Consider the following 23,328-nt stretch of genomic DNA (forward strand, 5'->3'; position numbering starts at 1 on the left):
TATTTATTCATAGCTATACAAATAAAGGCAAGGTTTTATTACCTACTCCATTTTCCTGCCAGGCTGCTTACTGAAAACTCTCAGAAAGGGTAGCATGCAAAAAAACCATGAAAACTTGGAAAGTCTTAGAAACCTCCATCATCTAGTTTTCCTTCTGTTTGGAAGATTATTTTCCCTCACCCATACACATCCATTTTATCTCCATATTTGAAATTTAAAAATCTGGTTGCAAAGATAAGATCTTGATACAGAATTAGATCTTCAAAATGAACATTATTGATATTTAAACTAAATCCTCTTCCCCTCAGCCTAAATATGTTTCAAAACTTTTCCTAGACCTCATTCTCCAAGAAGAGGGTAGAAAGTGGGATCTGCAGTTACAATGACATGCAAAAACTGACCAAGTTTGTTTCAAAATTTTAATTTTTGACTGTGATTGAAGATAAATTTGGATGTAGGAAGGTCTACTTTATTAAAAAATAGATGCAATACAGTCTCTTAGAATAATATGCTGCAAAAACGACAAATCAATAGCGGCAACCCTGAAAATAGGGAAAAGAACAGTTAAATGTCTCAGTTACTAGTATCTCTTCACTTCTTGCTGCCTTCTTTGAAATAAATTACTTGTCAATAACAATGTATTTACAAATTTGTAATACTTGTACTACACTGACCAGTTGTGCCAGGTCTAAGTACACAGAGAGCAGGGAGGAAATTCCATCTGTCAAGTTCTCGGCAGCATTTTACTGAAATTATGAAACAGTTGTTTGAAGACATTTTGTCGTCTTCTGTAATTTTTCTTGTCTATGGAGAAGCTATGAAAAATATTACTCTTTAGAGTAGCAACTCTAGTAAGAAGTATGAGGAGACATTGCAATGTACAGTGTTCATGATTAAATTAAAGAAGGCACTTGCTCTCCTTCTTGCCTGATGATTATATAAAAACAAAAAAATAAAATACCTAAAAACATGTCTGCAGGGAAGGGGAATGTGGTAATGCCAAAAGAGGTTAAATATGTCCACAGAATACATTCATATTTAAAAAGACAATGATAAAAGTGATGATCTAATGACTTACCCAGATGCTTCTATTGCATAATTTAAACTTTGAAAGTCAACACCACGTTTTAATTACTTTATTATTTTTTTCCTTACTTAAAAAAAAGAATAAACACAATCCCAAAACCAAACCAAGCAACTAAAGCAGCTCTTCAAAGTTCTGTTCATCCAGGCAGCACCTCCACTGCCACAATAGAGTAATCACTCAAGGGCAAGAGCAATTTAATTCAAAAAACATATCCTGCTACCAGTTCTTGATTTTATTTCTTGACCCTTGACTAGACAATAATGCAACCCCAAAGCAGAATAATCATCAGGTACAACTGTTTGTCTTTCAAATAGACAATCCGTCATTATGTTCTGCATTGCAGAGCGGTTTGAGTGCATATTCAGCCACAGGCTGAGTGCCACATTCAAAAAGCATTTGAGAAGAGACAGAAAAAAATATAAGGAACTAGTAAATGGGTAGGCAAAAGTGATGAGTGTCCACATTTCTGGTCAACTCCAGTGTTTGGCCAGGAAGAAGGTAGCTGGTATATCAGAAGAGGGACATGCAGAAACACTGCCTCCACCAAAACCAAAATGTTTTCATCTCCCCACAGTTAAACAGAACTCATACAGTCATGTATGCCTGTGAACTCAAACTTGATTTCATGTGTCTTGTCCTGTCATCAATGTAACTATCCTTATATTTTCCTTGTGGTGTCTTCTATCTTCACAGCTTCAGAATACTTTGAATTGTATCTACCTTCAGTACCAGTTAGAGTTCATCCTAGTGACAAGAAAATAAACAATGGAGTTTCTCTGAAAGTACAAACAAAAATATTTTTTTCACATGATTTTGAAGTTTTCTGTAGCACTAATTTTTCACTTGGACAAATGTTTCTTAACTAGAATTTAGGGTATTTAGTAGCTGTGTGCTAATACCTTCTTAAGTTTACCTGATCTTGCACTGATGAGCCTCTGTAGTTTGCATTTAATACTACAGATAAAGAACAAATACTAACATTGTTTTAAAGAGCTATTCTTTACAGCAAGTCTTTTGCAAAAGGCCCCACAGTAAGTGTTCTTACCTTATTCCTAGTTTTTTTTCCTTTTCCTTTGTTTTCCATTGCTTCTAATTTTTCATTCAAAAGGTCAGCAATACCTTTTGCATCTCTGCTGTCTATATATTCCCCAAGAACACTTTTCTTAAAAGAAAATAAAACAGAGCATGGGTAATATATTACACAATTTTCAGACAAAATTCAAGAGGAATGCAGGGCAGAATACAATGGCCCTGGTAGCTTCATTTATTATTCATGAATACATTTTTGTCTGTTTAAACAATGCTAATTTGTATTGTCCTAAGAACCTTAGCTGCTAGTTTTCAGAACTACACTAATTTTGTCCTGATCATTAAAGAAACCTGAAATAGTTAGAATTTGGTCACATTTATTGAGGTAGGTATTTAAGCTAGACAGCTATTAAACAGTCTGCCACTTTGTAATCTATGTTTGTGAAATCTGTCCCTGTGGAGACCTAAAAAGCCTTCACTCTTTATCACAGAAAGTCTCATTGACTTTGGTGGGATTGTGTGAGGAAAGATTTCTAGAACTTCCCATTAAAAACTCAGTTAAAAAAAAGGAAAGTAAGGGAATTGGCTTAACTATCAGAAATCATTGAATACTTTCTCTTCAGCCTTAATACATTTAGAAAGATGACTGCAATATTCCTGAAATTTAATAGTGTTACAAGAATAAAGGCAATTTCCTAGAACTATTTGGATACTCTTTGTATTTTTAATTTATACTATTACTCTATGAGTAGGACATGTTGATCTAAAGAGTCCCACTGATAATTGAAATGGTTTGATAAGGTTTGTTCATGAGACAACACAACCATATATTTTTTATTATCTATCTTAAAATACATTATATAAAGTCAAAATTGTTCTTTCAATATATAACAGTTATATTTCCTGTTAGCCAAAATGAAGTTGTCCACATTTCATTTAGAGAGAGATTGTCTACTTTTGGGTAGCTGGTGATGGAATTGGTAAAGGTTGAAAAACATTTTGTCACCTGAGACCCTGCAAATTAAACCCTAGTTCTGGTTAAGCCCACATTTTAATTACTATTAGAATTCTATTTAAATTTATTTACTATTTAATTCTATTAATTTGCAATTTATTATTATTGTATCACTGTCCTACTATTTTAAGTATTACTGAAACTGATTATTTGGAGATACAGTAATATATAAATAATTCACTTTAATATGTCACAGAAGTATTCTCTTTAGTTTTAATGTGAAATGAAATACATTTACTAACAGTATCTGCTCACCAGTAACACTTTACCTTTGTTCCTTGGTAGGGGTAAAACTTAACAGTAGGATAGGCTCTGATATCAGCAGTCTGACAGGTGTGACCATATGCCTGACAGTCTACTTTTCCAGCTTTTACTTTTCCTTTAACGGCCTGAAAAGAAATGTTTATCAGAAACAAACTACACGTTTCTTTCCATGGGTGAGTAGAAGCAAATAAGTGGGGCAAGCCAGCACTACAGCTAACAATAAAAAAAGTGTTGCTCAAATCTTTGAAATATCTCAGAGTAGTTGCTTGCTTCCCACACTGTCAACCTTGTGTCAGGTGTCTCTATGTGTTCAGAGAGCACTGGTACTTGAATTCAGGGCAAAGCACAAAAGCACACCACACTGCCAAAGGCCACTCCACCAAAAGTTGAAATCTGTCTCAAAACAGGGTGGGTGTGTGTGTCTGTCTGTGGAAGAGACAACACCCACTGTCAAGTGGGACCTAGAAGTGTGCATCATTCCATGAGTAGGAGGCTCATGTAAGTATTGTGGTTTTTGGATAACTGCTAAGAAATGAAGCGTTGATGAGTAAGATTTTAACCACTACAAGTCTAACAAGCTGCCAATACGCTTAACAACATACCCTTGCAAGGATCTCAAATTCAGGAGCAAAATTTTGGCAAGGTCCACACCAAGGAGCATAAAAATCAATGACCCAATGATCTTTCCCATTCAGAACTTTTTCTGTGAAACTCTGAGGGGTGAGATCTACAGACACCTGTGGTAAATATCTGTGTAAAAGAAGAGTAACAGTCATAACACATTCAAAGCTTTAAACAATATCCAAATTCCATTTAAGAAAAGGTTCTGAAAGTAAGAATATGAGTAGTCTGGAAATCCCTATTTCACACTTTGTACTATAGGACAATAACTTTAAAAAAGTGGTAAAATAATACGGTCTTCAGGAGCTGGGTGAACAGCAAGGAATATACTATTTCTCCAAATTTTAAAAGCAGTAAGTTAAAAGATGTAGAAACTTGAACATCTTAAATTAAGCAATACATATACCCAAGTGTTTCTAGGTCTTGATTTACATAGTATTTAAATATTTATTTATCCTAGCAAGCAACTACAGAAGCAGCTCACAAAGTTTAATGCAGTAACTTACCCCAATGCCCAGCCTCTCAGTGAATAGGCATCTCTGTGCCATCCATTGTAGCTACTATAAAAACATTGAAGAGAAAACAAAAAGGCAGTTGTGCAGTAGTTTGAGTTATTTTGCAAAAAAACCTCTATAGACAATCCACTCTGAAGCGTGGTGATAATCAAACATTAAGAATGTAAATCCATACGTTTGAGGATATATTTCTACCCTGCTTTCAACTCTGAATAAATGAAAGCTTTGTAAATATAATTCAAACCTACAGAATTAAGGACTAGAAGATCAAGAGAAGAAAGAGAAGAAGCAAATACTAAGATTCCTGTGTCAGTTCAACTTCCTGAAATGAAATGGCAAAATAAAATCACTAGTTTGAAGTAAAAAAGCTAATGGCATCCAGTACAGTAATATCCTAACAGCCTATTTTAATAGCTGTGATGAACCTCTTCTATGCAACAGAAGAGGTGTACTTGTCTTGTTTCACATCATGGAATGTTTCCCATCTGAAGCAATGTACTTACTAGTATTGGTAAGCTGTGTTTGATTTTTGAGGAAAGAGTCTGATTTCAGGATAGCCTCGAACACTTTCTTGGTGACAGAAAGAATGATATTTTTGACAATCCACACTGCCTACACTGATTAATCCATTTAACATCTGAAAAAGAAAGAAGAAAACCTACCATCAAATATGTTAACCAATACTATGACATTTCAGTAGTACTTCAGAATTTAAGTCTTTATAACTTAGCTGGGTGAAAAAAATCTCAACAAAACAGACCAAGATTATCACGAGGCTTTCCTCTTCCCTGTAAGTGGATCACTGGTATCAGAGCCAGCCACCCAGGTGCATTCCCATCATGCACATATTTAGTATAAGCTGCCTGCACATGGCTCACAAGGCACCTACCTTACCTCAAAGGTACCCACGAGTGGGATTATTTAGTATAAGGAATGCCCTGTTACTGTGTTCCCCATCACAGCTCAGTAACTATGGCAAATGCTGATGCAGGGCAGATTTGCTATCAGTGTCACAGTGGGCCTCTGTCCTGAACACACTGTATTAAGGCCCAAACTCCCAGGCATGGGCAGGGAGGCTAACTGAAAGTGTCCTGTAGAGCTACTAACATTTCTCAGGCATTCCAACAGAATAGCAAATCCTGGCTACACATCCTAGTCGAGTTCTATGTGTCTCAAAGTCATGGGCTTGTTTCCAAAGCCTGATTTTATGCCCCCCACAATTTTCTGGTTCAAATTCCTGGAAACATCTCCAGGAAGGGTTGTCAGTAATATCACTTTTGCAAATGATAGAATGCTGTGAAAGCCTTACCTACTTGTAACCAACAGGAAAAACTGGACTACAGTATCAATGTACTGAATATTTTAAAAAGTCAAATAAAAGCTTGGTATTTGAAACAACACAAACTGTCAGGTAAGAACTGCCTGTTTTGTTGACAGTATTAGACTCTAAATTTTCTCAGCTGACAATTCTCTTAAGCAGTTGTGCCATCTCAGCAGCAATTTCACAGAAGACGAACAAAAGCAGTGAAGTGTTTGAATGTCATTTACCCTGGCCATTTTCTTCCATTCTGGCATTAAAGCCTGACAAGGTCCACACCATGGAGCATAGAAGTCCACCATCCAGATTTCCTCTTTTTTTCTTCTCTGAACTAATTCAGCAAATGTCTCTGGTGTTAGGGAGACCACCGATGGATTCCTAAGATCCTAAATAAAGACAGCTTATGGACACAACTTCTTATTGCACATTGTATCCCCTATTTAGGCCATCATGTACAAACAGACCACCAAATTCCAAGAATGTTTTGTGAAATTTGCTTGCTGCTCTGGTAGGGAAGACTCCACACCACTGAAAGGCAGGGAAGCATCAAAAGACATTCCTTCAACCCAAAAATCACATGCCTAATTTGTTGAGAAAAACTATCCAAAAAGTACAGCCAGGTTCCAAGAGGGAGGTTTTCTGCCTTTTCTCAATAAAAGGAGGTAAAAGGTAAGAAATTAATCTTACCTGGCAGAAACAGGCATTATGAAACTCAGCCATGCTATTTGAAGTAGAATGCAGAAGAATACACATTAGTGCTCTATGGGCCTCTGAATGTCAACTAAAAGACTAATCTCCACCTGTTTCTGCATGTGTGTTCTTGGAGCTGCTTTTTCTGAGCTACCTGGAGAGAACAGTCTCTTCAGAGAGTGAAAAATAGCCTGTGGCTATAGCAGTGAACCTGAATGCTGGAGCCATGTTGGGTGCCAGAACTCTAGCATCAGCAATGACCCATACCAGTAGTTTGCAGTTCTGAGAGTGAAGAAAGTTCAAGGACAGCTGAGAAATGTGGACAGCAGCAATCTAATTGACAAAAATGTGAACCCCCTCCTATATCAAGGTGTGTATGGGAAGCATTTTCACCTTTGAAGAAGAAAGTGATGTAATATTAATTCCTTTATCCTCTCTGTAAGAGAGAAATCATTACTATTATTTTGCGATTGGAAGGGACCTTTATTTGTTAATGATCTCAAAGTAATTACATGACAGAGTGGGGAAATTAATCCATTAGTTGTCAAGTCTCTGACTGACAGTTGCTGGACCACATTTCTTGCCCAAGTTTTTTTCACCTTTTATTTTCCTTGTCTAATTAAAAAAAATTAAAAATCTTAGAATCTTCCAACTAAAGAACATATTTGTGTATGAACTGCATAGAACAAGACTGCAACAAGCATTATCATTTACATACCTCTATAAACTCCAAGATCTGCTCAGCAGAGTGATGTCCTTCATACTCGTGAACATCAGACTGATTGAACACAACTGTTGTTGGGTAAGCTCGAATGTTATGCTGACAAAACAGACAATAACAAATTGCACGGAATGATTAAGGCTCTTGGACTTGCCTCTTAACTGTCATTGGTATTGGTGGCTCACAGCTGCTCATCTGTTCAGTTTGTACAGTACAAGTGCTCAGACTTACATGCAGGGGAGAATCTGACACCATTACAAAGCAGTCCAGAGAAGATGCCAATTGTTATTTGGAGATGGCATAGTGTATTCTCAATTTAAAAACCAGCCAGTAAATCTTTTGCCATGCTCTACAAATACAGGAATTAATCCATGGGCCTCCTAAGCCTTAGCTTTAAAACTATTCCCAGTCCTCAGATGGAATGTTTGTACTGTATGAATAACTATTGTTTACCATTGAACACAGACCGTTTCGGTCATTTGAATTCCTCAGTGGGTAAACACATCTAAATAAAACTTGAAAAAGCTTGTCCTTTTTTGCTCATTTTCCATGCATTTTCAGACATTAACCCCACCCCCCAGAATTATTAAAATCAGAAATTCTAAAGTCTTCCAGTAACACTATGAAATTAGAATAAAATCTGACCTGACTGAAAAAGGTATTTTGTATTAATACCTTATCTGTAGTGGTTATACAGTTTGCTCCTTTGAAAAAAATTATGATACAAGTGCCTGTTCAATTTACTGCCCTTTAAGAAAGTAACATTGAAGGACAAGCATTGTCTGCCCATATCCTCCTACCCTCAACTCAAAGAAAATAATATTATTTGAAAGGATTCTATTTGTATTTCTTTATTTTTAGTTCCTGCAGCTTACCATGTTGCAAAGGCCTTCATGGACAGTACAGTCTAGTGTTCCAAATTTAAGCTGACCATAAAGATGTTTAGATGCTTTTCTCAGCTCTGGTAACAAAGCTCGACAAGGAGGACACCACTAGAAAACAAAATGCAAGTAAGTGCCATTGCTTTTTGCACAGGTAGCTGTCGGGAGAATTAATAATCTGATTAATAATCTGTTGCTTTGACAACAGACCCCACTAAATACAAAACCCAGTTGAGGAACTAGAGCTGCCAGGGAATAAGGAATTATAACAGTCTCTCATGATGCCTTTCAAGATATGCCTTGTTACATAGCTACAGAACAGATTTTAGAAGAAGGGAAATGTAGATATTAAATATTTACCGGTGCAAAGAAATCCACAAGCCACGGTTCCTTATCTTTGTCAGGAAAATTCTGAGGTCCCAGTGTGATGACATGGGAGTTCACACTTTCTTTGGCAAATGCAACAATGTCATATAAGATCTTCTTTCCTTCAAAGAACAACGTAGAAAGGAAATTTTATTTTTATCTATGAGAGGTGTCATTAAAAAACTGTGAAAGAAACAAGAGTCTTTCAGATCCCTTGTCTAATCTTTAAACACAGCCTGCTTAAATAAATTTAGCAGGGACTGACTTGCTTTTTCTCAGGAGGACAATATTAAACTGTCCAAACCTACACAGGCAGGACATACTGTAGTTGATAGTTGATATGTGGCTAAATATTAAACTGGACAGTTACCAATATTAGCCAAACAAATGCTTTATCCAAGACAAAACATATTTTTGTCAAACAAAATGATGGAATTTTTTGTGACAGGATTATTGGTCATTTTACCATCTTACTTGTGTTGGAACTAAGAAGTACAATTCTAGATACACCTGACTTGGCAAAGGGATTGACAAGGTAAAAACTTCAAGCAAAATAAATTATATTGATAAATCACAGCTATTTAGGTGTAACTGAAATTCCTGGTCACACAGCTCCAATGGGCAAAGATCCTGTCTCTTCATACCCTTTGTATACATATTTGTCAGCAGGAACGAGAGTTTATCTGAGAATAAGAACTTCCGTTAATCAAATCTGAAGTCACTGCACAATGACTTACCAAGATTTATTACTCTTCTTAGATCTTAAACTGCTGAAGCCCTTCAACATAACATATAAAAAAGCCTGATTCTTTGAGGATTATTTTCTCATAAAGACTGGAGTGAGATGGCTGTTGGTAAATGTTCTGCATGCCATCTATTTTCTAAATAGTAAACCAACCATTCAGAAAAACCCCTGTATGCACTGTAGTCCAATGTACTTCTCTTCCACTGTAATCCACACCATTATAAAAATGCTGTATGGATATGACCTTTTCTTGCCTTCTCTGCAGCAACATAAATTGCAGAAAGTATATAAGGCTTTTCCTGGCACCAACCATTAGATGTATGGGATCATCTCTACCCCTTTGATAAGCCTAATCTTTTCTAAACAGTGAAAAACTTCTCTTTTCCTGTTTATTACAGTATGGAGGTTCTGACTTAATCCTAACAGGCTATTTCTAATACCTCAGAGGCTGAAAAATGAGAACTTCATCTTGCATAACTGCCTTGTGCTATATTCTGGATGAAGCTACACCTGTTCCTGCAAGCTACAGTTTGGCTTCAGGCTCCCTTCTTCTTCAACCAGCATTTTTGAATCCTTTCAGCAGTAAACAGTAACATAGTTCCAGCCTTTCCTGAAAGGAAACTGCAATATTGGAAATGAAAGTAAGTGGTAGAAGTCTCAATATATGTTTTTTTTTTCTTGGACAGAAGTTATCAAAGCTTGGAATTAGTTTTAGCAGTGATACATGAAACCAAATCCAGGTTTGTCAGACTGGCTGCACTGTGTAACCAGCACGTTAAGCCTCACTGAAGGGCGTGTCTTACAGCATTCTTTGGTCATCCTATCCAAAGCAGAAGCTGTCCTGATCAGAATCAGAGATTTCATTTGTATGTAATTATGTAAATGATGGTGAAACAGATTGCAATGACAAAATACATCCCTCAGTATCTGATGACTGCTTACCCAGGAAAAATAGAAAAAAGAAAACCAAAGGAAATTATAAATAGTTTGTGCAAGGCTACATTACAGCCAGAAGAAAGACACCAAATATTAAAGCTACAAAACTGTTCTTTGGGAAAACAAATGCAGTTTGCCAAACATATTGTCATCTCAAAGGGATTAGGTCATGATTTAAACTTGCCAAAGTTTCCCTTACCATGATGGATCTCATAATCTCCAGTTCCTTTGCCTTTGAAGACTGCTAAACAAGGCTGATAAACATATAGTTTATTGCAGATGGTTGGTGAGGAAAGACAGTCGAACTTCCCAACCTATATTCAACAGACAATGCCATTTTAATTAAAGCAGCCTAATTTTTATCAATTGACATATTTTGAAAGGCAGTAAGAATTAGAAAATAAAGGTAAAAATATGGAAAACTAATAGCCTTTTTTATAAAAAACAGAGATCTTAAGACAAACTGACATTCAAGAAAACTACTAGCACAACTATATGAGGTTGCTTGCTAATTTTTAATTTAAAGGCCAAAATGGGGAATAAAAAAAGAATTCTCTTCCTCTCTTCTCCCGCCCCCCATCAAATATAAAAGCAAGGAATCAATGTGGAAGGAATCAATCAATCACCTAAAATAAATGTGACCTTAAAATTCTTTGAGTCAAAGCAACAATTTTTAAAAAATAAATACTTCATAGAATAATAGAATCCATAGGCCTTTACTACAAAGTTTGAACTAGATTTCTTTTTAATAAGAAAATATTCAACATGATCACAGGGTTTTTTGAATAATTAAAATACAGTTCCACATACATATATTTGATGTTGGAATGTTAACTTGTAATTGTTAACTGAATGGGATCTGCAGGAACATTTCCAATGAGAGAGCAGATTTAAAAGATAATCTCTCTCTACTTTTAAATTATTCAAAACGTACAGGAAACTGAAATGATTGCTTTACATAAAAAACTTTACTTCAGAGAGATACTATATGACACTGTATCTCTTTCAGTACCAGAGGTGGCACGTGGTGGTAACAGCTAATAACAATGAAAACCATGACTTGTTTGGAATGTAAATGGCATTTAAACACAAGATGAGTGAGCACTCTTACCTGAATATGCTCATCTTTAAGTAAAAACTTAAGTTTCTTAAATTCCTGCACATTTGATTTATCGCCCTCCCCAAACTGGAAGAAAAGCAGCCACCGGTGGTGAGCCAGACGGTCCTTTAACCACAGCAAGAAACAACAAACAACAAACCCACAAAAAGTTAATCCCAACTATACTAACATGTAAAATCCTTTTGTGTTCTGTAAACGCAAATATCCAGTTATTCATCTCCAAGAGACCTCCATTCAACAAATTCTTTCATTTAGTCCTTCTACTAAACTTCCTTTTACTGCATCATAATCAAGGAAGTGGAAAAAATCGGAGCAAGCTGGCTACAAGCTGCATTCTAATATTTGATGTTTCTATGTGCATTTCCTGTTGTAAATTATGTTGCTACATGCAACTACAAGTGTGGAAAGAGGCTTCCTTGTTTTTCGTCCACGACATAAGTTACTTTTAAGACCCTCAATTGCAGTTCATACATAACTTATCATGGATTAACAAATATTTTCTTTTTCTTTCTTACATTACTGAACAAAATACATTTAAACTAAAATTCTCTACAACGTACTTGATTCCAAAAATAACTAGAAAGCTACAGTTGCAGAGTGAGTCGCAATGGCAATTTCTGTGACTTCCTATATTCCTACGATATCTCCTCCCCTTACTTTTGTTATTTTACTAAACAACTTCATTTACAGAAGTAAATGTAGACAAACAATGTCACATAATTTGGGGTACACATAAAAAGAAGTAATATTCAGTTAAATACTAGGCTGTTGTGTCAACAGGATTTGAAAAACGTAGAAAATAACAACAAAAATTTATTATTTGAAAAAATCTTAGGATATTTTTTAAAAATTACCTCTAATGATGCTGCAGAGATGATTTCAAAGTCTGGTAGATGCTGCATTACTTCCTGATATATTTCTCTGGCATCCAAAGAGTTAAGAAACTAGGATGGAAAGTTAACTGTCTTTATTACAAGGAATTACAAACATCAACCTGATTAGTACTGAAAGTGTCAGGGAAATTATTCTGATCTGTTCCCTTTAATCAAATGGAGAATACAGTTAATAATATTTTATTTGATCAACCTTTTCATACATGTAATTTCACACACATCACTTTCAGAATACTGTTTTTTACCTCACTTGCCTACAATATTAAACTCAAGAAATCCTATTTTGTCAAGACAAGGACCAAAGCCAACAATCAAGTTTACAAGATTTCCAATCTAGTTCTACAGCCTTCCTTAATGGCATTGTAGAGATATTTAGGTTTCCTTAACTTGCAAAATTTTGGAAGTAATATGAATCAGCAGCTGAGTTGGTAAGTTAAAAGGTTCAAAGTACGTAGGTTGCAATTTAATTTCCTCCTTTTAAAAATATAGGTAACAGTAGTGACAATAAAGGAACAAGTCGTGCTTCAAACTGAAATGTCTCCCATCAATTAGGGAAGTTAAAACTACCATACAAATGTGGGTTGCAATATTAGAATAGAACTGAACAGTAAAATTTGTACTGACAGACACCATCAGGAGTACTTTTATCCCACATGTCAGGGTAGCATTTCTCAAACTTGTGATACCTGGGGCATATTATTTCTGGAACAAAAACAGAGGGACACATCGAAGATCATAGAATCATTTAGGCTGGAAAAGACCTTTAAGATAATTGAGCCCAAGCCTTAACCAACTGCCAAGTTCACTACTTTAAATCATGTCCCTAAGTGCAACGTCTACACACATCTTTTAAATACCCCATGGGACACTGACTCAACCACATCCCTGGGCAGTTCCAACGCCTCACAACTGTTTTGCTGAAGAACTGCTAATATTCAATCTAAACCTCCCTTGCTTGACAGCATTTCCTCTTGTCTTATCAGTTTTTACCTGGGAGAAGAGACTCCCAAGCTGGCCCAGGACAGCTGAGCAGCAGCATTAGAATCAGCTCTTGGGCCAGTCACAGAGCACTTCCTAGCCCCGGACTCCCAGAGCTGCTCAGGGAGGCTCCCAGGGAGGTGGCCAGGCAGAGTTACAGGCTGCTGCTGTTCTCTCTCCCAGCAAACTGGAACCACCTCCAGGATCACTGCCTGAGCAGACAGAGGGATAGAAACTCACAGCAGAGCATACAAGCTTAGAAGAAAAAAGAAAAAGCATCTTCAGTTGTGTATCATCAGTCTGGGAATGATTTATACATTCCTTTAGCATGGTTATCACTTTGTTTTATCTAAATAGATAACAAAAAACAAGTCATACCAAAACACCTCCTTTCTCTTTGTTATTTATGGTGGCTCCAGGTGGAAAGTATGCAGTAGTACTAGATGAGACATCTAAATTATCACAAAGCTCACCCTGGGTGCCACAGTCCATCCAGCCCACATTAACAAGACCTTCCTGTAATCAGGAAAAAAAGAACACAAAACAAATCCAAAGAAAAGTATTTTTTAATTTCAGCTTCAGAAATGCTTTTAAAAATCCCAACACAGGCAATTATATATAACACTTAGAAAATGAAAGGAAACAACACTGTAATTTATTAGCTTATATTCATTCTTATTTTATAAAATCCTTAAAAAAAAAAATGTTATTTCAAAAGCTACTCAGTCAAAGTATTTATGTCTTCCAAAAGTTAATGCGTGAAATCTTGGTTCTACTAAATGCAGTGAGAGTTTTAGTTACAATGTGATGCTTTCACTTCTGTTATTTTGTTTTAACTATAACAGGAAACGCTTTCAGAGTGAAACGCTGCTTACCAACATGCCAGCTAGCTTAAGGCGGGTTTGGTAACTCAAGCAATCTGCAAAACACAAGTTATTTATTTACAAACATAAAACTTCACCTTATTAATGCACTAAATCTACTCTTGCTTAGAATTGCCCCTTTCCTCCCAAAAAACGTGACAATTTCTAATGGCATGCTTCCTGGCTGTTCATCCAGTATTCCAGTGACCTGGAGTTGTCACAGCACTTAATGATCGTCTACTCTAAGTTAAAATACCCTCACAAATAACATTCTCTTGCTTCATCAAGACAGAATTCTCATTTTAAAAAATTAACTATTTTTACTGTACTAAGACTGATCTTTAAAATTTGTTAAGCAATGTTTAAAAAAATTAATCCAAGTATCTACATAGAGTCTTGGAATGATATTTCAATGGAAATATCCATTTCCTGTGATACAAATAATAATTCACTACAATAAATACATCATATGCTTTAATTATCCATCCAGACTTTGAACAGTTGCCTTTGGATGCAGATTTTTTTTTTAAATTAAATGCATCAACCTCTCTTTAACTGAAACAAGTTCAAAACTTATTAACAAAAGGGATGCAACTTGAAATCAAGCTGTTTACAAATGTAAATCCAAGACTGCAGCTCTGATTATTCCATTCTCAGAACAAAGGTCTCTTTATAAGGCTGAGAAATCTTTATTTGTTAAAGGTGTAGTGCATTTACTTAGCTCTACCAGCTAACCAAGGTAACTTTCTCATATACTGTATCCAGTACTGATCCCAAGAAAGCCAGGGACAAACAGCTACAAAAACCTATTCTGACATGAAACCAGTGGTTAAGACCCAATTACTGTGTGCAAACCTAACATAAGAGAAACTACTCAGCTAAATTTTAATATTGGTGGTTTAAGGGGGAGATACAGCCTTTCTTCTACTCAGCTATCACGAGAAGCTGACATGTACCTAAGCAGTATCTGTCACCTGAGCTGGAAACTGAAGGTAGAAGCCTTTTCTGCCACTTCCCCTCCTGATGGGTTACACTTGAGTGCTGCTTTAATGACTCACAGGACATTACAGAAGCACAATAACCTAACTTATCCATTAATGTCCCTTTTGTCAAACTGCCTTTAACACAGAGCTTAAATGACCTACAGGCCAAATACTGTGGTCACCTAAGATGTTTTAACATTTTTTAGTAGCAAAAGGGATTGTGCTACTATCAACAGAAGTCTTTTTTTTCTCACCTTATTTGGAAAGTATTTAATATACCTACCCCCACGTTCAGCACAGAAGGTGATCAGCCAACCAACACCAGAAGCAAATGAAGTTTCAATAGCATTTACAAAATTTCCTAAGAGTGAAACAATTTGCATCAGTTTGTGACTAGTTAAGTGTGACCATGAAACTAGTTTTATATTTGTACTAGCAAATTACATAAACTATTTTTATTCTCAAAAAGAAGACTTAGCAACAGTTGACAGATTCAGTCACACGCATAGTTTCTGCCATATTTTATATAGTAAAAACAATTTCAACAGCCCACCAGGCAAAACATGAACATTACCTGCCCATAGCTCAGTGACTGTGCTTGTAACATACTGCATGGCAAAGTTCTTTAAGCTCTCTTTTGACCTGTCTCCATAATATTTCACTGGTTGCTATAGAAGACAACAAATAAAGTTTATAAAATTAAGAAAAAAAAAAAGGCAAAAAACCTCATCCCAAAACCTACTGTGTTCTTCTAACAGTGCTTACACAACTGCAGGACCAACCCCCACTACCACCCTAACTGTTCTCTCCCTCCCCTATTGGAATGTTTGAAACTTAATTTAAATTCCATAATGTGATTTCTTTCCAAATACTGCAACACAAGGATAATTTAGTCTTAGAAACACCAACTCCCAGTGATTGTATTTTTCTATTTAAATAAAAATTGCTTACATCACTCCATTTAGCATCCAACCCCTCAAAACTTATCATTGTCAAAATGTACCCATCTATTCAAGTGCACTTTGTACACCACCCAGCACCACGACTTAACAAGCAGCTATAAAGAGTGATGTACATCATGGAGGTAGCATGGAGGAAATCTTGTAGAAGGAATTTCCAGGTTTCTTTAGGCATATGATCATATTCTTTAGACTCAAAACCACAGACTATGCTTTGTACTTGAAAAGTCCATTACAACACTATAAGAGAAACTGTTCAAGGAGACTGGTTGCTTTGCTACAGCACCTCTGCTGACAGTATCTTCCTGAATCAGCAGTGATATGTTGCACAGAAAAATGATTCAGAAAAACCATTGTAAAAATATATTAGCATTTACTTTGAATTGTATATATATAACATTAATTGTATCTATCCAGAAATATTTATTTTTTAAGTTAACTTTGTAAATTAATTTGACCAAGGTAAAGAAGAAGTTATATATACTAAAGGATGTAACATACTAAACCAGAAGATCTTTATATAAATCTCTATGATTGAACAAGCATTAAAGAAATACTTCTCCAGATTTCATTCTAAAAACACCTGAAGTCTTATCACTCACCATTCCAGTTTTGAAAACATACAGACTGGGGTAACTGTTAATCCCTTTAATTCGACAAAGCATTCTGTTATCTCCACAGTTCACAGCTCCAATGCGTATTACTCCATCCAGCTCCTTAGCAAATTCTCTCCACTAAAAAAAAAAAAAAAGTCAAAAAAGAGGCTATTTTCCTATAAAGATATAATGAAAAATGAGCACATGTTATATTTCTGGCATTTTGAATTGTTGTCTTTGATTTCAGCTTCAGTGTAAAAATCCACTTCATTAAGTTTTGTGCTATTAAAACCAATGAATTTTCAGAGTTAATTTACTTGTTGTACGTACTGTAGGTGCTAAATCATGGCAGTGGGAGCATCGAGGAGAATAAAAATTCACAAACCACAGTTCTCCTGAGTTTACAGCAGCATCTAGATGGAGAGAAGAAAATTATAATTAAATAATGCACATCTGCAATGTAATTATAGAATGTACATTTTTGCTATATTGTATTCCCCAAAAGCTGTATTAAGTATTTAATGTCAGGCACAGTAACAGTAACACGGATGAGATAAAGATTGTATCTCACTTGCACATATTCACTGTTGCAGGCAGGTGCACAAAAAACATATTTCAGAAGCTATCAGCACCCTAACTTTCAGCATCTGTTCTATTAATTACGAAAAAATGTACTGTCTGCAGATTATTCTAGCTGAAATGTGTGATAGTGTAAGTCTGGTTACAAAATACGATTTCTAAAAGATTTTTACCCACTAGAATTTTCCATTTCCTTATATTACTTTGTGTACTTAGTGGATGCCACAGGGCAATCTTTTTACGAAGAATTCATGTCTAATACAATTTAAAAATCCAAGTTAAGATCATTACTAGAGAAGTCAAGGGAAACATTAAAAAATAATCTTGCTTTTGAAAGAAAACAACAGCAACAAAACATACATGAAGAGCAGTTATCAGCTTGAATTGCTTGGCTTTTAGCCTGTCCACTTTTGGACGTAATTCTTATAGCGGATTCTGTAACTAATATTTGCCCATACGAAAACTTCTTCACAAAAAAGACAACTAAGGAACATGTAGACCCCGCAAATAGAGTAACCAAAGCAAGACTGTGTTCTCAGGGCGAGCGTTGTGAGGGTCTGCTATTAGAACAGTTTACAAAATTAATTCAGTATGTAGGTCCAATCTTGTACACAGGAAATTGAATTCAAAATGCAGATAAAAAAAAATCCAGTATTTTTTCTCTCTAGTCTCTCTTAGGAATACACAACTTAGCTGTAATTTTAAAAGAAAAAAACTGGATGATATTGTCCTTAAAACTTATCTTTCCAGACCTTAGCTGTGTTTTTTGTCTCTGGTATCACCTTCTGGTTTTGAACCACACACAATTGACTGGATTTCACAGAAAAAAATATATTAGAAATGTTCTATCAAGTGCATTTTTATACAAGAGAAACAGCAGTGATAAATTAGGAGAAAAAAAGTTTTAATTAAAATAATTTCCTTTTACAGATTTCACAAAACTTTTAAACTTAATGTAAACTGTTTACTGATATTTATTTATTTGCTAACTAGTGTCTAACACGAAGCATTAAGGGGAATTTGGTTTGTCGTCGTTTTCTCATCTGAAGATGATTTTCCAACACGTGTTTGTGGAGATGGGTAAGAAAAGCCTACAGAGACACAGCTCAGCATGTAAAAATTGCACTTTGGGTTGCCATGTTGTCAAACAGTCATTTATTTTAAAAACTTACCAAATTCTCCTCTATCCAATGTTATAATTTCGGGATCATCGTCATAAATACCTATTAAAGATACAACAATTGCTTTTTATTTTTCCATCTTTAAAACGAAGAAACAAATTATCATCTTATGCACAAGGAAAGACAGTAGATTTAAGGTGAAATACTAAGCTGGCAAAGAGATTGTACAAAAATGCTGTCCTTGTTTAATAATGTGGAACCTGAGTTTAACCTCTTGCTAGTTCACTCATGCTACAAAAGCCACTATCTGAACAGTTCTTTCCTTTATTTAGTAGCCAACCAAGGAGAGAGCAGAGAATTAGAACTATGGCTGGTATGGCAAGAGCATTAGAAATAACATCATCCAGTTGCCAGATTAAAATTCAAGAAGCCTCAGCTCTCACTGAGAGATTTATGTAATGTCCAGAAGCTTCCACACTTTCTCTCAGCCTCTGGTTATCTAAACATTTAGGTCACAAAGGTGTTTCCAGCCACAAACTTTTCCACTATCAGATGTATGAATGTAGTGGAATGAAGCAGACAGAATAAAGGTAAGGAAGACAAAGCTAACCAGTCCTACCTAGGATATCACTACAAAACACTTTACTGCATCAACTACACAAGAAAGGCAGTGGAGAGTTACCAAAAATACCATTAAAGAGCATTATATTATGCTACTACAGTTGCAGATCTTTTACAGTACCTAACACGGTGAGATGTCATTGCACCTGAAGTATACAAGGATTAAATGCAAATAAATAATGAGAGAAATTAATTTCTACAGGTGACAAGGTACTTTTTATATTACTATCCACTTAAATCTCATGTAATATAATGCATACACTCACCTATACATATGAATAGATATAAATCTGTATTTTCATATATACACTCACACATAAAACATAAAAATAGATGCTCTCCAAATGACTGATTAATAGAAATTTAAGGATACTGTTTCTCAAGCAAACAGTGAAGCTTCAGGCAAATAATTTATCTGAAGAAGTTTTAGGGTAATTTCTGTATTTTCCTGATAGTTGCACCACTGGTTTATACAATTTCAATCTGCACAGACACGAATTTCTTAGAAATTGGGGCATATTAAATCAAACAACACCAGCAAAAAATTGTTGCCAAAGTGGAGGTTCCTTTCAGCTCTTTCTTTCATCCCAATCAAACTACGTTTCTCAGTTCTCTGTTTTAGTTTACTCCTGTTACACCACCTCTGAGAACCATTTATTGCAGCCTTTCCCTAGAACTACCTAAAATCTGTTGAGACAAACCTTAAATAACTTGTCTCAAGATCATTTTAGGTATGATTCTGTTACTTTTTTCAGTTTCTACTACCTCTTTACTGATCTCTAGTTGCATAACTGCATATCAAATAGGCTTGACAGTGCAAAAATTTCCTCTCAAAATCCCCCTGAAGAATACAAAACAAAAAGGTCTTCCTGCATTAATAAGTTAAAAAGAATCCTGATGAAATATTAACACTGACATTTAAGTGAAAAAAAAGCTTTGCACTTAACCAAAAATAAGCAAGAAGTTAGATGACCTATAAAAAAGCAAGCGGCCGGAACAAAAGGCTAGGTAAATAGATTGCACCTTTGGGTAGCCATACAGGGTAAATAAAATACTGGGCCAGCAGAGAGAAAGTGACAGCTACAGAGCAGCCAGAATCTGGAGAGGGTACATCAGAAACACGCGAAAAGCTCTGATACAGATCTCAATACTGCATTTCCTTGTGACTGCTTTAAGCGAATCACAAACATGCGTCAAAACTTACCAAAATCATAGCGATAAAAGTGCCAGCTTTCATAACGACCTCCTTGCTGCTGATCTTCGAGACCCTTCTCTCCATATTTATCATACTTCTTCCGGAGATCTTCATCTTTAAGTACTTCGTATGCTCTATTTATTTTCAAAAAATTGTCATGTGCATTTGGATCATTCTATGTAAGGAAAACGATAATTAGTAATTAATTAATAAATCATATTGTGCATATAATGCTGAGAAAATGATCTTTGGAAATATTTTTATATCCCTGCTATGGATGGTAGTTGTGATGGAAGCAGACATTGCACACTGATCTCAAAACAAACTGCAGTAAAGTTTTCCTTCCCTGAAGTCAGATGTGCCCTCTTATTTCTTCATCCTCACTAAAGTCCCAACTGAAATACAAAGTGAACTGGTAGGAGGCTGTAACATTCTCCAGTGATTCCTCTTCTTTCAACTCTCTCTTTTCAGTGGAATTACAAAAAATACTCAAGAATGAAGACACACCATTTCCTCTATAATCTTTTCCACTACCCTAGAATCCCCACTCAACCAGTTCAAAATCTCTGTTATAAAGACAGACTCATGCCTTCTGGTCTTACAGTGCAGACAGATGCCCCTTCCTTTTATTTAAAAAGCATTCTTGTTTTAGGTAGCTTGGGAATTAGAATGGTGAAAAACCTGCAGACATATTTTGAACCCCAGTTTGGGATCTGCATTGGTGCAGTGTAACAGTGGTGTGCATAATGTGCCACACAGTCCTGCTCTTTTAACTTCTGCTTACGCATTTCATTCAAAAGCCACTTTTTCTTAAAGATTTTTGATTTTTTTTTTTACCTAGATGCACAGGAATTAATTACCATTATGGAATTTGTCTAATGGGGTCATCTTCTAAATAAAATCTCTAAGGTTGAAAATAACCTGTTGAAAAATATCTGCATGCTTGGAAACTACAGAATCCGAGCCAAATTGCCACTGTTTTGAAAGTATCAACGCAAGGAAAACAAAACTTTCCTTTAGTAGCTACGAGTTGGCATTCCTAACTTTACTGACATTTGGCTTTCTCTCTGAGCTGTCAGAGGCTCCAACGTAGTCAGTGAATGCAGGCCCTGAGCTCATATGAAAGACTGCTGTCTTCTGGGACTCCATGCAGTTGTACATACAAAGATCTAAGCACTTTTATTTCCTTTGAATTTCTGCTCGTTTCAATTCATTTCAGGGAAAAATTGATGATGTTTAAAAGTTATTTTTTTGTATTTCAGAAATATGGCAGCACAGACACAGCCATTCCCAATCTTTTCTCTCCAGTTAGTCCAGAGCTCTTTATAAGCTTCACCTTATACCTTGGCAAGTTTGATACTTGGAAACTGATGTCTCAGAACAGGCTGCTCTTATTTGATGTTTAGAGGAGACTTCATGGTAGGGAAACAGCAAGTTAAATAAAAGCTAAATGGAAAGAGGAAAACTCATCAGCTTACCAACAAGGTATGGTACACACGTAAGTTTTCCTCCAGTTACGAAAATATAAGTGAGACTTAAAAAATCTTTACTTTTTTTACAGCAGCAATTTAATGCAGCCCAAATTCAACACAACCATGTATGATCACTCTTGTCACTTTTTGTAAATTTTCTCTGCAGAAAATCTGAGTTGAACTATATTATCAGGTGGTTACTTCACAATAACAGAGAAACATTTGTGATAAATTGAAACTGCTTTTTGTTTAAACACTAAGATCCACTAAGTCAACAACTTTGACTTGTTAAAAACGTAACTTACCTGATTTTTATCAGGGTGCAACTTTAATGCCAGCTTTTTGAATGCTTGTCGTATTTCTCTACTACTTGCTTCTTTGGATACTCCGAGTAAACTATAGTAGTCCTGATCAGTGCACACAAGAACTATTACACATACTAAAACTAGCAATAAATGCCTTTTGAAATACCTAATATAATCTCCTTTGGATGCTAAAAACTCCATTATGAAGCTTTTGAAAGTTTCACAGGTTCTGATTCAAACAGGCTGTGAGAAGAGTCTCCAGTAAATGCGCCAACATTCAGAGATACAGCTGTATTTATGACAGAGCCCTTCAAAATGCCTGTTGTTCTACTTCATGTCACGAGTCTTGCTAAAGAGACACCCTGTAAGATGACAGAGGAAAAAACAATTAAATACTACTTATTCAATAAACATAGGTTAGTAACAAACCCCACCGCCAGCTTGTGCGGACCGCACGTGTACATTTAAGTTTCTGGATGGCTAATTACCTTCTTTCTAACGACCACACAAGTGGTAGACCATCTCTTAATTGTGACTGCACTAATCATACACAGCCTCACGGAATGACACTAAAAGCCCCGCACCGGTATCGCATTAAAAAAGGCGGGTTTAGGAGGGCTCCTTCTAACCTACCTTCAGTAGGGGGTCATTCCTCCGAAAGCGCCGGGGGGCTTTGAGCCGGCTGCCTCCCCGGGGCGGGGGCTGCCCGCCAAGGAGGCGGCGGACGCCCCTCGCAGACAAAGCCGGGAGCCGCTGCCGCCGGGAGGGCGCAGGTAGGAGCCCCGAGGGCTGGGGGCCGGGCTGCGGCGGGAGGGCGCGGGGCCGCGGGGAGGCACCGGGGCGGGGCGGTCGCCGCGCTCTGCCCTCCCCGCGGAGCGGGGCCGGCCCCGGGGAGCGGCGCTCGCGGGGCTGCGGAGCCGGCGGTGCGAGCGGGCCGGGCGCGGAGCAGGCTGGGACGGCAGCGCCTTTCCCCCGGCGCCGGCGGAAGGGCGGCGGGATCCGGGATCCGGCTCTGGGCCGGAGGCGGGCGGGGCCGCTCCGGGGCTGACGTGGCCGCCGCGCCCGCCTCGGGCGGGGGGCTCGGCGCCTCCCGACCGCTCCCTGCCGGGGCACCACGGGTCCGCCCCCGGCCCGCCCCTTTCTCTCCCGAGCCCGCCTTCGGCTGCCGCCGCCCGCTGCTGGCACCGCGTCCCTAGGGAGCCCCGGCGGGTCGAGGGGGTCACGAATGGAGAGATGCCGGTGGTAGAGTTGAGCAGGAGGCGGAGAGCTCGCCAGAGGCTCTCGTCCAGTCCGCGCCCTAAGCGCAGGCCCCGCCCGAAGGTGCCGCGCGAGTTTCTGGGGATCTGAAGCCAGCGAAGGGGCCCATTTCCGAAGGGCTGTTCCCCTCGGGCAGCTGCCTCCGCCGCGGCCGGCGGTGGGGAGGGGATGAGGTTCAGGAGTCCCCGCAAGCAGCCC

General features: G+C 37.3%; 1 protein-coding gene across 1 annotated transcript; it reads right to left on the reverse strand.

The window, feature by feature from the left end:
- Positions 1-1,122: 1,122 nt before the first annotated feature.
- On the reverse strand, positions 1,123-22,867 carry DNAJC10 (DnaJ heat shock protein family (Hsp40) member C10). The gene is made up of 23 exons (XM_082284722.1): positions 22,507-22,867; positions 21,874-22,235; positions 20,106-20,271; positions 18,332-18,382; positions 16,911-16,993; positions 16,587-16,718; positions 15,600-15,693; positions 15,309-15,386; positions 14,055-14,098; positions 13,558-13,695; positions 12,163-12,252; positions 11,300-11,413; positions 10,388-10,502; positions 8,502-8,629; positions 8,136-8,252; positions 7,258-7,359; positions 6,080-6,235; positions 5,035-5,168; positions 4,523-4,576; positions 3,998-4,145; positions 3,401-3,520; positions 2,133-2,249; positions 1,123-1,831 (listed from the first exon to the last, which is right to left on the reverse strand). Exons 2-23 carry the CDS (start codon positions 22,072-22,074, stop codon positions 1,820-1,822), a joined length of 2,394 nt encoding a protein of 797 aa, XP_082140848.1. The 5' UTR covers positions 22,075-22,235; positions 22,507-22,867; the 3' UTR covers positions 1,123-1,819.
- Between the last annotated feature and the right edge of the window lie 461 nt (positions 22,868-23,328).

This window comes from Coloeus monedula (assembly GCF_965178545.1).
Source record: "Coloeus monedula genome assembly, chromosome: 7".
Classification (NCBI taxonomy): Eukaryota; Metazoa; Chordata; class Aves; order Passeriformes; family Corvidae; genus Coloeus; species Coloeus monedula.

Coding starts and splice junctions, on each gene's coding strand:
- DNAJC10 (XM_082284722.1), bottom strand. CDS start 22,074: ATGGAGTTTTTAGCATCCAAAGGAGATTATATTAGGTATTTCAAAAGG. Junction 18,383..20,105: donor CTTTTATCGCTATGATTTTG/GTAAGTTTTGAC, acceptor TATCTTTAATAG/GTATTTATGACGATGATCCC. Junction 2,250..3,400: donor ACCCCTACCAAGGAACAAAG/GTAAAGTGTTAC, acceptor TTTTCTTTTAAG/AAAAGTGTTCTTGGGGAATA.